The sequence below is a fragment of the Triticum urartu genome, chromosome 4A (assembly GCF_056163025.1).
Source record: "Triticum urartu cultivar PI428250 chromosome 4A, HENAU_Tu73, whole genome shotgun sequence".
In the NCBI taxonomy this organism is placed as follows: Eukaryota; Viridiplantae; Streptophyta; class Magnoliopsida; order Poales; family Poaceae; genus Triticum; species Triticum urartu.
Window position 1 is genome coordinate 584,403,086 of NC_141876.1, and position 14,731 is coordinate 584,417,816.

The 14,731-nt window shown below is 45.8% G+C and overlaps 1 protein-coding gene across 1 annotated transcript; it reads left to right on the forward strand.

The window, feature by feature from the left end:
- The first annotated feature begins 9,893 nt into the window (after positions 1 to 9,893).
- Positions 9,894 to 14,731, forward strand: LOC125552978 (elongation factor 2). Its single transcript, XM_048716702.2, has 3 exons — positions 9,894 to 10,046; positions 11,395 to 11,523; positions 12,034 to 14,731. Exons 2-3 carry the CDS (start codon positions 11,433 to 11,435, stop codon positions 14,472 to 14,474), a joined length of 2,532 nt encoding a protein of 843 aa, XP_048572659.2. The 5' UTR covers positions 9,894 to 10,046; positions 11,395 to 11,432; the 3' UTR covers positions 14,475 to 14,731.

A 14,731-nucleotide genomic window follows, 5' to 3' on the forward strand; every position in this document is an offset into this window, starting at 1 on the left:
GTGTTCCAGGTGGTGTGAGTACTGAAACTATTTCACATTGTTTTTAACTGAAGGCCAAACTCGTAACTCAAATATTTTACTTCTGCGATCATATCGTAGAAACTTTTATTTTTGTTACAATGATTCTCCACTTCACTCTGAAATTCTTCGAACTTTTCAAATGTTTTAGACTTGTGTTTCATCAAGTAGATATACTCATATCTGCTCAAATCATCTGTGAAGATCAGAAAATAATGATACCTGCCGCGAGCCTCAATATTCATCGGACCACATACATCAGTATGTATGATTTCCAACAAATCTGTTGCTCGCTCCATTGTTCTGGAGAACGGAGTCTTAGTCATCTTGCCCATGAGGCATGGTTCGCAAGCATCAACTGATTCATAATCAAGTGATTCCAAAAGCCCATCAACATGGATTTTCTTCATGCGCTTTACACCAATATGACCTAAAGGGTAGTGCCACAAATAAGTTGCATCATCATTATTAACTTTGCATCTTTTGGTTTCAATATTATGAATATGTGTATCACTACGATCCAGATCCAACGAACCATTTTCATTGGGTGTGTAACCATATAAGGTTTTATTCATGTAAACAGAACAACAATTTATTCCCTTACTTAAATGAATAACCGTATTGCAATAAACATGATCAAATCATATTCATGCTCAACGCAAACACCAAATAACACTTATTTAGGTTCAACACTAATCCCAAAAGTATAGGGAGTGTGCGATGATGATTATATCAATCTTGGAACCACTTCCAACACACATCGTCACTTCACCCTTAACTATTCTATGTTCATTATGCAACTCCCGTTTCGAGTTACTACTCTTAGCAACTGAACCAGTATCAAATACCGAGGGATTGCTACGAACACTAGTAAAATACACATCAATAATCTGTATATCAAATATACCTTTGTTCACTTTGCCATCCTTCTTATCCGCCAAATACTTGGGGCAGTTCCGCTTCTAGTGACCAGTCCCTTTGCAGTATAAGCACTTAGTCTCAGGCTTAGGACCAGACTTGGGCTTCTTCACTTGAGCAGCAACTTGCTTGCCGTTCTTCTTGAAGTTCCCCTTCTTCCCTTTGCCCTTTTCTTGAAACTAGTGGTCTTGTCTACCATCAACACTTGATATTTTTCTTGATTTCTACCTTCGTCGATTTCAGCATTACGAAGAGCTTGGGAATCGTTTCCGTTATCCCTTGCATATCATAGTTCATCACGAAGTTCTACTAACTTGGTGATGGTGACTAGAGAATTCTGTCAATCACTATTTTATCTGGAATATTAACTCCCATTTGATTCAAGCGATTGTAGTGCCCAGACAATCTGAGCACATGCTCACTGCTTGAGCTATTCTCCTCCATCTTTTAGCTATAGAACTTGTTGGAGACTTCATATCTCCCAACTCGGGTATTTGCTTGAAATATTAACTTCAACTCCTGGAACATCTCATATGTTCCATGACGTTAAAAACGCCTTTGAAGTCCCGATTCTAAGCCGTTAAGCATGGTGCACTAAACTATCAAGTAGTCATCATATTGAGCTAGCCAAACGTTCAGAACGTCTGCATCTGCTCCTGCAATAGGTCTGTCACCTAGCGGTGCATCAAGGACATAATTCTTCTATGCAGCAATGAGGATAATCCTCAGATCACGGATCCAATCCGCAGCATTGCTACTAACATTTTTCAACTTAGTTTTCTCTAGGAACATATAAAAATTAAACACAGGGAAGCAACAACGCGAGCTATTGATCTACAACATGATTTGCAAAATACTATCAGGACTAAGTTCATGATAAATTTAAGTTCAATTTAATCATATTACTTAAGAACTCCCACTTAGATAGACATCCCTCTAATCCTCTAAGTGATCACGTGATCCAAATCAACTAAACCATGTCCGATCATCACGTGAGATGGAGTAGTTTCAATGGTGAACATCACTATGTTGATCATATCTACTATATGATTCACGCTCGACCTTTCGGTCTCCGTGTTCCGAGGCCATATTTGTTATATGCTAGGCTCGTCAAGTTTAACCTAAGTATTCCGCGTGTGCAACTGTTTTGCACCCGTTGTATTTGAACGTAGAGCCTATCACACCCGATCATCACGTGGTGTCTCAGCATGAAGAACTTTCGCAACGGTGCATACTCAGGGAGAACACTTATACTTTGATAATTTAGTGAGGGATCATCTTATAATGCTACCGTCAATCAAAGCAAGATAAGATGCAAAAAAGATAAACATCACATGCAATCAATATAAGTGATATGATATGGCCATCATCATCTTGTACTTGTGATCTCCATCTCCGAAGTACCGTCATGATCACCATCGTCACCGGCGCGACACCTTGATCTCCATCGTAGCATCATTGTCGTCTCGCCAATCTTATGCTTCCACGACTATCGCTATCGCTTAGTGATAAAGTAAAGCATTACAGCGCGATTGCATTGCATACAATAACGCGACAACCATATGGCTCCTGCCAGTTGCCGATAACTCGGTTACAAAACATAATCATCTCATACAATAAAATTTAGCATCATGTCTTGACCATATCACATCACAACATGCCCTGCAAAAACAAGTTAGACGTCCTCTACTTTATTGTTGCAAGTTTTATGTGGCTGCTACAGGCTGAGTAAGAACCGTTCTTACCTACGCATCAAAACCACAACGATAGTTTGTCAAGTTGGTGTTGTTTTAACCTTCGCAAGGACCGGGCGTAGCCACACTCGGTTCAACTAAAGTTGGAGAAACTGACACCCGCCAGCCACATGTGTGCAAAGCACGTCGGTAGAACCAGTCTCGCGTAAGCGTACGCGTAATGTCGGTCCGGGCCGCTTCATCCAACAATACCGCCGAACCAAAGTATGACATGCTGGTAAGCAGTATGACTTATATCGCCCACAACTCACTTGTGTTCTACTCGTGCATAACATCAACGCATAAAACCTGGCTCTGATACCACTATTGGGGAACGTAGTAATTTCAAAAAAAATCCTACGCACACGCAAGATCATGGTGATGCATAGCAACTAGAGGGGAGAATGTTGTCCACGTACCCTCGTAGACCGAAAGCGGAAGCGTTAGCACAACGCGGTTGATGTAGTCGTACGTCTTCACGATCCGACCGATCCAAGTACCGAACGCACGACACCTCCGAGTTCAGCACACGTTCAGCTCGATGACGTCCCGCGAACTCTGATCCAGCAGAGCTTCACGGGAGAGTTCCGTCAGCATGACGGCGTGGTGACGGTGATGATGTTGCTACCGACGCAGGGCTTCACCTAAGCACCGCTACGATATGACCGAGGTGGAATATGGTGGAGGGGGGCACCGCACATGGCTGGGAGAGATCAACTGATCAACTTGTTCAACTTGTGTGTCTAGAGGTGCCCCCCTGCCCATGTATATAAAGGAGCAAGGGGAGAGGTGGCCGGCCTAGGAGGAGGGCGCGCCAAGGGGGGAGTCCTGCTCCCACCGGGAGTAGGACTCCTCCTTCCCTTGTTGGAGTAGGAGAGAAGGAAAGAAGGGGAGAGGAACAAGGAAAAGTGGGCTGCACCCCTTGTCCAATTCGGACCAGAGGGGGGGGGCGCCTCCTTCCTTTTGGCCTCTCTCCTCTATTCCCGTATGGCCCAATAAGGCCCATATACTCCCCGGCGAATTCCCGTAACTCTCCGATACTCCAAAAAATACCTGAATCACTCGGAACCTTTCCGATGTCCGAATATAGTCGTCCAATATATCGATCTTTATGTCCCGACCATTTCGAGACTCCTCGTCATGTCCCCGGTCTCATCCGGGACTCCGAACTCCTTCAGTACATCAAAACTCATAAACTCATAATATAACTGTCATCGAAACCTTAAGCGTGCGGACCCTACGGGTTCGAGAACAATGTAGACATGACCAAGATACGTCTCCGGTCAATAACCAATAGTAGAACCTGGATGCTCATATTGGCTCCCACATATTCTACGAAGATCTTTATCGGTCAGACCGCATAACAACATACGTTGTTCCCTTTGTCATCAGTATGTTACTTGCCCGAGATTCGATCGTCGGTATCTCAATACCTAGTTCAATCTCGTTACCGGCAAGTCTCTTTACTCGTTCCGTCATACATCATCCCGCAACTAACTCATTAGTTGCAATGCTTGCAAGGCTTAAGTGATGTGCATTACCGAGAGGGCCCAGAGATACCTCTCTGACAATCGGAATGACAAATTCTAATCTCGAAATACGCCAACCCAACAAGTACCTTCGGAGACACCTATAGAGCACCTTTATAATCACCCAGTTACGTTGTGACGTTTGGTAGCACACAAAGTGTTCCTCCGGTAAATGGGAGTTGCATAATCTCATAGTCATAGGAACATGTATAAGTCATGAAGAAAGCAATAGCAACAAACTAAACGATCAAGTGCTATGCTAACGGAATGGGTCAAGTCAATCACATCATTCTCCTAATGATGTGATCCTGTTAATCAAATGATAACTCATGTCTATGGTTAGGAAACATAACCATTTTGATCAACGAGCTAGTCAAGTAGAGGCATACTAGTGACACTCTATTTGTCTATGTATTCACACATGTATTATGTTTCCGGTTAATACAATTCTAGCATGAATAATAAACATTTATCATGATATAAGGAAATATATAATAACTTTATTATTACCTCTAGGGCATATTTCCTTCATAACCATCGATTGTTTTGAATGTTCTCTATGAATTTGCCAGGCTTGTGTGTTTGATTGCAATGTACATGAACGCTAAAAAGCTGCTCAAACTCTTTGTGCTCCTTCTGTTCCTTTTTACTTCGCACATTATGAAGTGCATACTTTTTTCTATAAGATTGGTCAAAGTAGAGATACTTTGACTGCAGACAAAACTTGTATGCAGACTAGAATGGACCGGAGGGAGTACATGTGAAACTGCTGCAAATGAGGTGATCACCCTAGGAATAATGCTAGTACGCATTGTTTTGCATGTTCATCCAATGCCAGTGATACAAGAATTCGAACTAATCGAAATAAATTCATTCATACACGGTCAGATTTCATATAAACATGCCGGATTTCATTATATTTCATACATTCTTCAACTAAAAAGGGGTGCGCTGGATGTATAATTAATTAACGGAAGCTACCCACCTGTGTCCGGTAGCATACAACTAAAGTGCTCAAGTTCTCTAGCAAATGACTGTATCTCATGAGCTTGCTCAACCACGGAGCGGTCTTCAATCATCCTGTAATCATAGAATTGCTCCATGATGTACAACTCAGTGCCAGCAACCGAAGGATAGCTGCGGGTAGCAGGGGTGGCCTTACTTGGACCCGAGCGACGGCGACCTACCGTGTTCTACTCTTCCTTGTTTTCTGTATGGCGCGGCCTCGTTGGCAGCGGGGCGGGGCCTCGGAGGAGCCGGCGATGTCCTCTGTCCCGTTGTCGGCGGGCGGCACCTCGGCGGAGCGGGGAAATCCTCCCCCTCGTTGCCGGCAGGGTGGGGCCTCGGTGGAGCCGGCAGTGTCCTCTGCCTCGTTGTTGGCGTTGCGGGGCCTCGGCGGAGCCGCCGGTGTCCTCTACCTCGTTGGCGCCGCGGGGCCTCGGTGGAGCAGGGCCTCATCGACGCCAGCGGAGCGGGGACTCATCGGAGCCAGCATTGTCCTCTGCCTCGTCCTCGGTCTCGCCAAACAGCGCCTCGCCCGCTTCATCGCCCTCTTTGTAGGCTGCCGCAGCCTCCGCCACCCGCATGCGGTACCGCCAGCGCTCGAGGCGGCCCTCGCGGGCGGAGCGGTATGAGTCGAGCAGCGCCTCCTGCTCCGCCTGCTCCACGGTGATCTGCTCCTCCACCTGCAGGTGCTCCTGAAGGAGATGGTGGTTGTAGGCGGCGTTAGACTGTGCCTCCCAGAACTGCTCCTCACGCTTCTGCCTCACCGTGTCCATATATTGGGCACGGGCCTCGCCGATGGTCATGGTGCAATGCACTGGCGAGGATGGCGCGGAGGAGGGGGTTGGCGCCGGATCGTCGACTACCATCTTCTCCATTGGGACGTCGTCGTCCTTCGGCTGCCTGCCGGCCAGCCAGTCGGCAGCAATGGCTGCCATCTCCTTGTGGTACGTCGTCCACCCGTCTCGAAGAGCGCTGGAGCGCGAGGAAGCCATGGTGGGCAGTAGTGGTGTGGACAGGAGAAAGGGAACGGATGCAGATGACTGCGGCTATGGCCGGCGCAACAGTTTATATAGCAATGGTGGGCGGCGGAGGGACGGGCGTGTGGCGCCAGAGTAGCCGCCTCGGCAACCGCATATCATTAATGTGGGCGGCAGAAGGACGGATGGACGGCACTTATGTCGTTTGAAGGCGGAGCAATTGCCTGCACCGGGAAGCGGGGCGGGCGGCGCTGACCGTTTCGGGCGGAAAGCACGCGCGGGCGAGGGAGGCGGTCTGGGTGGGCCAGGGTAGTCAGACTCGTGCTTGGCAGCGGGTCGGTCCAGCAGCCGGACATGCTGGCTCGCCAGCTAACTCGCTGAGCTGAGCGACGACAATCAGACGATGGATGTAGCTTCCGACCAGGAGCCGGCGCCACTGTCCAAGCCGGTTTTCATGCCGTGTTCACCATGGAGCAGGTGCGGCCGCACTTCGACGCCCTAATGACGGAAGAGCTATCAGCGCAGGAGGACCTGTGGTGCAACCTCCGTCTGCTCAACGAGCACTGGTGAACAAGCGAACGACAATGCTGTCGCGGACATGTGGCCCTATGATCCTGGCTTCCCGAATGAGCAGCGGGCGCTGTATCAGACCATCCGTAGGGCCCGCGAGGCCCTCTCCATCGTCTTTCGAGTTGTTGCACTCGCCGTGGCGCCGCCGTCTCGCGTTGTCAACATGGTCAACGGACATGAGGATGAGGAGATGACTTTACTTGGAGAGGATGACAATGGGGACCCACCAGGGCCATAGCCGCACGTACGCAAGTGCCTCCTTATTAGTATATAAAACTACAATTTTTTTGCTTCCTCCTGGTTTCCTGACATCACGGTCCCACACCATTATCAACCTATGTAGTTAATAAATGAGAGAATTGCACAAGAAGCGGTCGACAACTGGGACCAAGCAGCTCGAGCAGTATTTGTGTTTTTGAGGTGTGAGCACTACAGAGTTCTTCTTCAGCGATGTTTAGCCCAGATATTAAATTTTCTCCTCTAAACAACAACGAAAACATCACTGCAGGTATTAACTGGGCGGGCTGTGGCCCGTCTAGCCCAGGCCAGATATCTGATACGTCTCCGCCGTATCTACTTTTCCAAACACTTTTGCCCTTGTTTTGGACTCTAACTTGCATGATTTGAATGGAACTAACCTGGATTGACGTTGTTTTCAGCAGAATTGCCATGGTGTTATTTTTGTGTAGAAATAAAAGTTCTTGGAATGACCTGAAAATCAATGAAGATTATTTCTGAAATATATAAAAAAATACTGACGAAAGAATCAAGGCCAGGGGGCCCATAACCTATCCACGAGGGTGGGGGCGCGCCTACCCCCTAGGTGCGCCCCCTGCCTCGTGGGCCCCCTGACGCTCCACCGACCTCAACTCCAACTCCATATATTCGTGTTTAGGGAGAAAAAAAATCAGAGAGAAGGATTTATCACGTTTTACGATACGGAGCCGCCGCCAAGCCCTAAACTCTCTCGGGAGGGCTGATCTGGAGTCCGTTCGGGGCTCCGGAGAGGGGAATCCGTCGCCATCGTCATCATCAACCTTCCTCCATCACCAATTTCATGATGCTCACCGCCATGCATGAGTAATTTATCGTAGGCTTGCTGGACGGTGATGGGTTGGATGAGATTTATCATGTAATCGAGTTAGTTTTGTTAGGGTTTGATCCCTAGTATCCACTATGTTCTAAGATTGATGTTGCTATGACTTTGCTATGCTTAATGCTTGTCACCTATTATGTTTTCATGAATATATGTGAGTTTCTGATCCTATCTTGCAAGTCTATAGTCACCTACTATGTGTTATAATCTGCCAACCCCGAAGTGACAATAATCGGGACCACTCCCGGTGATGACCGTAGTTCGAGGAGTTCATGTATTCACTATGTGTTAATGCTTTGGTTTGGTACTCTTAAAAGGAGGCCTTAATATCCCTTAGTTTCCAATAGGACCTCGCTGCTACGGGAGGGTAGGACAAAAGATGGCATGCAAGTTCTTTCCCATAAGCACGTATGACTATATTCGGAATACATGCCTACATTATATTGATGAACTGGAGCTAGTTCTGTGTCACCCTATGTTATGACTGTTACATGATCGATCGCATCCGACATAATTCTCCATCGCCGATCCAATGCCTACGAGCTTTTCATATATTGTTCTTCGCTTATTTACTTTTTCGTTGTTACTGTTACAATCACTATAAAACCAAAACTGCTACCGTTACTTTTACCACCATTACCATTACTATCATATTACTTTGCTACTAAATACTTTGCTGCAGATATTAAGTTATCCAGGTGTGGTTGAATTGACAACTCAGCTGCTAATACTTGAGAATATTCTTTGGCTCCCCTTATGTCAAATCAATAAATTTGGGTTGAATACTCTACCCTCTAAAAACTGTTGTGATCCCCTATACTTGTGGGTTATCAAGACTATTTTCTGGCGCCGTTGCCGGGGAGCATAGCTCTATTCTTTGAGTCACTTGGGATTTATATCAGCTGGTCACTATGAAGAACTATCCCTCAACTACGAGGGGAGGTAAGGAACTGCCATCTAGCTCTGCACTTGATTCACCTTCTATTATGAGTAAACTTGCGACACCTACACATGCTATTGATTCTGATATGTCGCATGTTATCGATGATGACACTTCTGTTATGCATGATACTTGACTACTTCTATACTTGATAATACCGTGCCACTAGGTGAATTTTTTGATGAACAGCTTGCTAGGGCTAGAGAGAATGAAATTATTGAAACTGATAATATTGATGAAAATGATGATGAAGATTCTCCCTCTAGATATGAATTGCTTGCAATGATAGATCTGATCTTTAGAAGTTATTAGCTAAACTTAAAGAAAAATCTCTGAATGTTAGAATGAAATATGATCCTACTTATGCTACTTCACCTATTCTTGTTACTGATATGATGAACAAGCATGGTGCATTGATGCTGATTTTTTTAACTTTTTTTTGCAAAAGAGTATGGGACAATGGTTCCTGCGTGAGAACAAAAGTTCAACCACGTACCTAAAGTGTCACTCTTATCCCGAGAGGATGTACATTTGGGATGAACTGTAAAAATCCAAAATAGGAAGTTTTCAAAGAGTATGCTTTTTCGGCAATGAACATGCTTAGTTTCTTACCTGCTTGTACATTTTCATGATGAAATGGCATCCGTGTCTGTCAAAAAAAGAAACAAAATCAGTCCTCTAAAAACTTAGACTTTTTTGAAAGTCAAATTTGTTTTTCGTCCCTAGAATATCATGAATGTATTTCATCGCAAAAATGTTTACACGATAGTCAAACAGTCAACAATGTTTGTTAAACAAATTCAATTCTGTCGTGATTAAAGATTAATAGATCGGAAGTTTTTCTGAAAAAAAAAAGAAATTCACTTATTTTTGAATTATTTACCCCGTATAACCTTTTTCACTTCCCCCCTCTCCGTAGGGATCATCGAGTCGGTCGTTCATCTTCTTTTTTTTTAGACAAGAAGAAGAGTCGCCCATTCGTCTCACATCTCACTCGGCAGGTCTGGGCCATCACTCGGGCCAGGCCGTCGGCCCGACTCCACCACACACGGCCCCCTCACTCCCGCGGGCCGCAGTCGCCCATTCCTCGCCTTTCGGCCCTCACGTACCTGGGCCGGCACAGCACCACTATATATACCGGGCAAGCGATGCCGCCCTAGGGTTCTTCCTTCACCCCTTGTTCCATTCTCTTCCTCCGGGAGCGCCGCCGCTTCCTCATCTCTCACCTCTCGGCTCGGGAGACCGAAGCGAAACCCCAAGGTGAGCCTGACCTCCCTTCCTCCCCGCGCTCCGGTCGCCTCGTAGGCCCGTCGCTTCTCCGTAGTCCGCACCAGCTGCTGCCTAGCCGATCGATCGGTTCCACCGGTTCTAGTCTCCTCGCTAGCTTTTGCGCGCAGTTCACGTCGCCGGATCTGTCGTCGTTCTTCTGTGCTGTTCCTGTTCCCAAGCGCCGTAGATGTGCTTTGTTCGCCCTGCTCGCAAGTTCCGGGGTCGATTTTGTTCTGACGTCTGTAGATGCGCGGTCCCTAGGGTGCTATTCCGTCGTGTTGAGCGTGGATCTGTTGTCCCGGTGTTGGTTTTGGCCATTTTGCCATGCTTTTCGTTCCGAGGTTTTGCTAGAATGCTCGAGCTGTAGGGTATTTGCTCGCTCGCTTGCCTGCCTAGTGCCTACCCTAACCTGTTGGTGTTGTTCCCTGCTCATACTCAGGTCGGAGAAAATGGTATCGTTGCTTTGCATGTTCAGTTTAATTTGAAAGGGAGCTACAGATATTTTTGTCGTCTTTGTGTTTTCAGTGTTTTATGTAAATTTAGTTCAGGCACTCTGCATGTATTTCGCTCTGATCTGATAATTATTTCGTTTGGATGAGTCCGTGCAAGTATTTTCTGTGTTTCCCTTGGTATTGATGGTTGCACCACTTGAGAGTTCCAACTCAATGACGTTCTGTGCCATTGTTTCTAGTGTTTATGTTGGTAGTGCCATGATATTACAGTCAGTACTTGTGCATAAAACTGTGATTCCATTACAAATTACATTTTCCCAAGTCTTGACTTCGTCTGTAATCACCTTTACACTGTTTTGCAATTTGACATAATCTTCTGCAGAAGTTTTTCTCTATGTTCTACCCCTTTATAAGCTCTACAGACCTGGAAGTACTTGGGGGTTTAGTTAGTGATCCATTTCCTATTTTTGCTTCATTGCTTTTGCATGTATGCTCTCCATAATGGATTGCATTTCTTTGTTATTGTATGTGTTATTTTTTCTCATGCTGTGACTGTCAGTGCTCTTAATATCGGTTGGGCTTGCTTTGTTGCTGCCTTCTCAGTGCATTTCTTTTTGTCCTAGTATATTAAATTTAATAAGCTCAATTGACCATATTATATATTTCACTTTATTGGGGATGTTGGTGGAAGTGTTGGTTAAAGTAGTTTGGTAGCAGTGTATAAAATTTATTATTGTACACCAATTTTAAGTGCACTTTTGAGTGGACAATTGTGGTTTTAATTACTTGAACAGTCATTATTTTATCACTGTCAGATTTTTTTTCATTTAATAGTTATTCAAACTGTATTATTGCTTTATTCTGATAGCTTGCTATTCTTTGAACAGGAACTATAGTCCCAGTGTGACATTCAAAAGCAGTCAAGATGGTGAAGTTCACAGCGGAGGAGCTCCGTGGAATTATGGATAAAAAGAATAATATTCGCAACATGTCTGTTATTGCTCATGTTGACCACGGTATGTGACCGAACAGTGTCAGTTGCTCTACTTACCATGTTCATACAGTATCTTGTAGATTGATGCTTCTGTAGCCTGCTCTTAGTTGTTCCATATTATTTCTAAAAACCAGATCTCTGTATTAATGAGCTGTTTCACTGTTTTAAATTAAGTAGTTTGAGCTCTTGTATGATTGATCTATACTTTAACAAGCTTAAATGCAACTATTGGCATATAATACCATGGCTCAAAATCTCCCCAGTTTGGTGTGTGCTCCTGTTAGTTGCTGAATGTATTATAATTTACATGATTGTACGTAGTAACACAAAAATTTTGTTAACCATGTTACTAAATACTCAGTTTGTCCTCTTTTAATCGTCTTTTAATCATTGTTTGTTTCAGTGTACTTTTTGCCATACTTACATCTCTCAGTGGTTAATAAGTTCCAAGTGTGTATATTAATGTATATTGCTTTTGACTGTCAATCTGGATGCTTTTTTACTGTCCTCACATAGATTTACATGTTTGCAGGCAAGTCTACGCTTACGGATTCCCTTGTGGCAGCTGCTGGGATTATCGCCCAGGAAGTTGCTGGTGATGTTCGCATGACTGATACCCGTGCAGATGAGGCAGAACGTGGTATTACAATCAAATCCACGGGTATCTCTCTTTTCTATCAGATGACTCCTGAATCACTTGAGATGTACAAGGGCGACAGGGATGGTGATGAGTACCTTATCAACCTTATTGATTCACCTGGCCACGTTGACTTCTCTTCGGAAGTGACAGCTGCTCTTCGTATCACTGATGGTGCTTTGGTGGTGGTTGACTGTATTGAGGGTGTCTGTGTGCAGACCGAAACTGTGCTGCGCCAAGCTCTTGGTGAGAGGATTAGGCCTGTCCTCACCGTGAACAAGATGGACAGATGCTTCCTTGAGCTTCAAGTGGAAGGTGAGGAAGCATACCAGACTTTCTCCCGTGTCATTGAAAATGCCAATGTCATCATGGCAACATATGAAGATGTGCTGCTTGGTGATGTCCAAGTGTACCCGGAGAAGGGGACTGTTGCATTCTCTGCTGGTTTGCATGGGTGGGCTTTCACCCTTACAAACTTCGCCAAGATGTATGCCTCCAAGTTTGGAGTTGATGAGGCAAAGATGATGGAGAGGCTGTGGGGTGAGAACTTCTTTGACCCAGCCACAAAGAAATGGACCTCCAAGAACACTGGGACAGCTACCTGCAAGAGAGGTTTCGTTCAGTTCTGCTATGAGCCAATCAAGCAAATCATAGCAACCTGCATGAATGACCAGAAGGATAAGTTGTGGCCTATGTTGAAGAAGCTTGGTGTGACCATGAAGAACGATGAGAAGGACTTGATGGGCAAGGCTCTCATGAAGCGTGTGATGCAAACTTGGCTGCCTGCCAGTCGTGCTCTGCTTGAGATGATGATATTTCATCTCCCTTCTCCTTCAAAGGCACAGAGGTATCGTGTGGAGAACTTATACGAGGGCCCCCTTGATGATATATATGCTAATGCTATCAGAAACTGTGACCCTGATGGTCCTCTTATGCTGTATGTCTCCAAGATGATTCCAGCATCTGACAAGGGTAGATTCTTTGCCTTTGGACGTGTTTTCGCTGGGAGGGTTGCCACTGGCATGAAGGTCCGTATCATGGGACCTAACTTTGTTCCTGGCCAGAAGAAGGATCTGTATGTGAAGAGTGTCCAGCGTACTGTTATCTGGATGGGAAAGAAGCAAGAGTCTGTTGAGGATGTTCCCTGTGGTAACACTGTGGCTTTGGTTGGTTTGGATCAGTTCATCACCAAGAATGCAACCCTGACAAATGAGAAGGAAGTTGATGCCTGCCCAATCAGGGCAATGAAGTTCTCTGTGTCCCCTGTTGTGCGTGTTGCTGTTCAGTGCAAGGTGGCTTCTGATCTTCCTAAGCTTGTTGAGGGTTTGAAGCGTCTGGCCAAGTCTGACCCTATGGTTCTCTGTAGCATTGAAGAGTCTGGTGAGCATATCATTGCTGGAGCTGGAGAGCTTCACCTTGAAATCTGTTTGAAGGATCTGCAGGAGGACTTCATGGGTGGTGCTGAAATTATTGTTTCCCCTCCTGTCGTCTCCTTCCGTGAGACTGTTCTGGAGAAGTCCTGCCGCACTGTCATGAGCAAGTCCCCCAACAAGCATAACCGTCTCTACATGGAAGCTCGCCCATTGGAGGAGGGACTGGCTGAGGCCATTGATGATGGCCGCATTGGCCCACGTGATGATCCTAAGGTGCGCTCCAAGATCCTGTCTGAGGAGTTTGGTTGGGACAAGGATCTCGCCAAGAAGATTTGGTGCTTTGGACCTGAGACGACTGGCCCCAACATGGTTGTGGACATGTGTAAGGGAGTGCAGTATCTGAATGAAATCAAGGACTCTGTTGTGGCAGGGTTCCAGTGGGCATCGAAAGAAGGTGCTCTGGCTGAGGAGAACATGCGTGGCATTTGCTTTGAGGTCTGTGATGTTGTTCTGCACACTGATGCTATTCACAGGGGTGGTGGTCAGGTCATCCCAACAGCCAGGAGGGTCATTTACGCTTCTCAGCTCACTGCTAAGCCAAGGCTGCTGGAGCCTGTGTACCTGGTTGAGATCCAGGCCCCGGAGAATGCACTCGGTGGTATCTATGGTGTTCTGAATCAGAAGAGAGGGCATGTGTTTGAGGAGATGCAGAGGCCTGGTACCCCGCTGTACAACATCAAGGCTTACCTCCCGGTCATCGAGTCGTTCGGGTTCTCCAGTACCCTCAGGGCGGCGACATCCGGCCAGGCTTTCCCCCAGTGTGTGTTCGACCATTGGGACGTCATGTCTTCTGATCCTTTGGAGGCCGGCTCCCAGTCTGCCACACTTGTCACAGAGATCCGCAAGCGCAAGGGCCTGAAGGAACAGATGACCCCTCTATCTGATTTCGAGGACAAGCTCTAAACTTTTGCTTCTGTTACATGGTCTAGTTTGCTTTTGCTGCTAAGAGAGCTGCACTATTATCTGTCTATTGAGTCGTCGCTGTACTGCTATTGGGATGTCCTATCGGTCGTGATACTGGCACTTTGTTTTGATGTCTGTCGATGTTAAAACTTAGATTATATATCTGTCGTGATACTGGCACTTCGTTTTGATGTCTGTCGATGTTAAAGCTTAGATTATTATACAAGTATCTGTTATCCATTGGTAGTTCTTGTTGA

Excerpts from the sequence above, each read along its gene's own strand:
- LOC125552978 (XM_048716702.2), top strand. The coding sequence starts at position 11,433 with ATGGTGAAGTTCACAGCGGAGGAGCTCCGTGGAATTATGGATAAAAAG. Across the intron at positions 11,524-12,033 it reads TATTGCTCATGTTGACCACG|GCAAGTCTACGCTTACGGAT; the intron begins GTATGTGACCGA and ends ACATGTTTGCAG.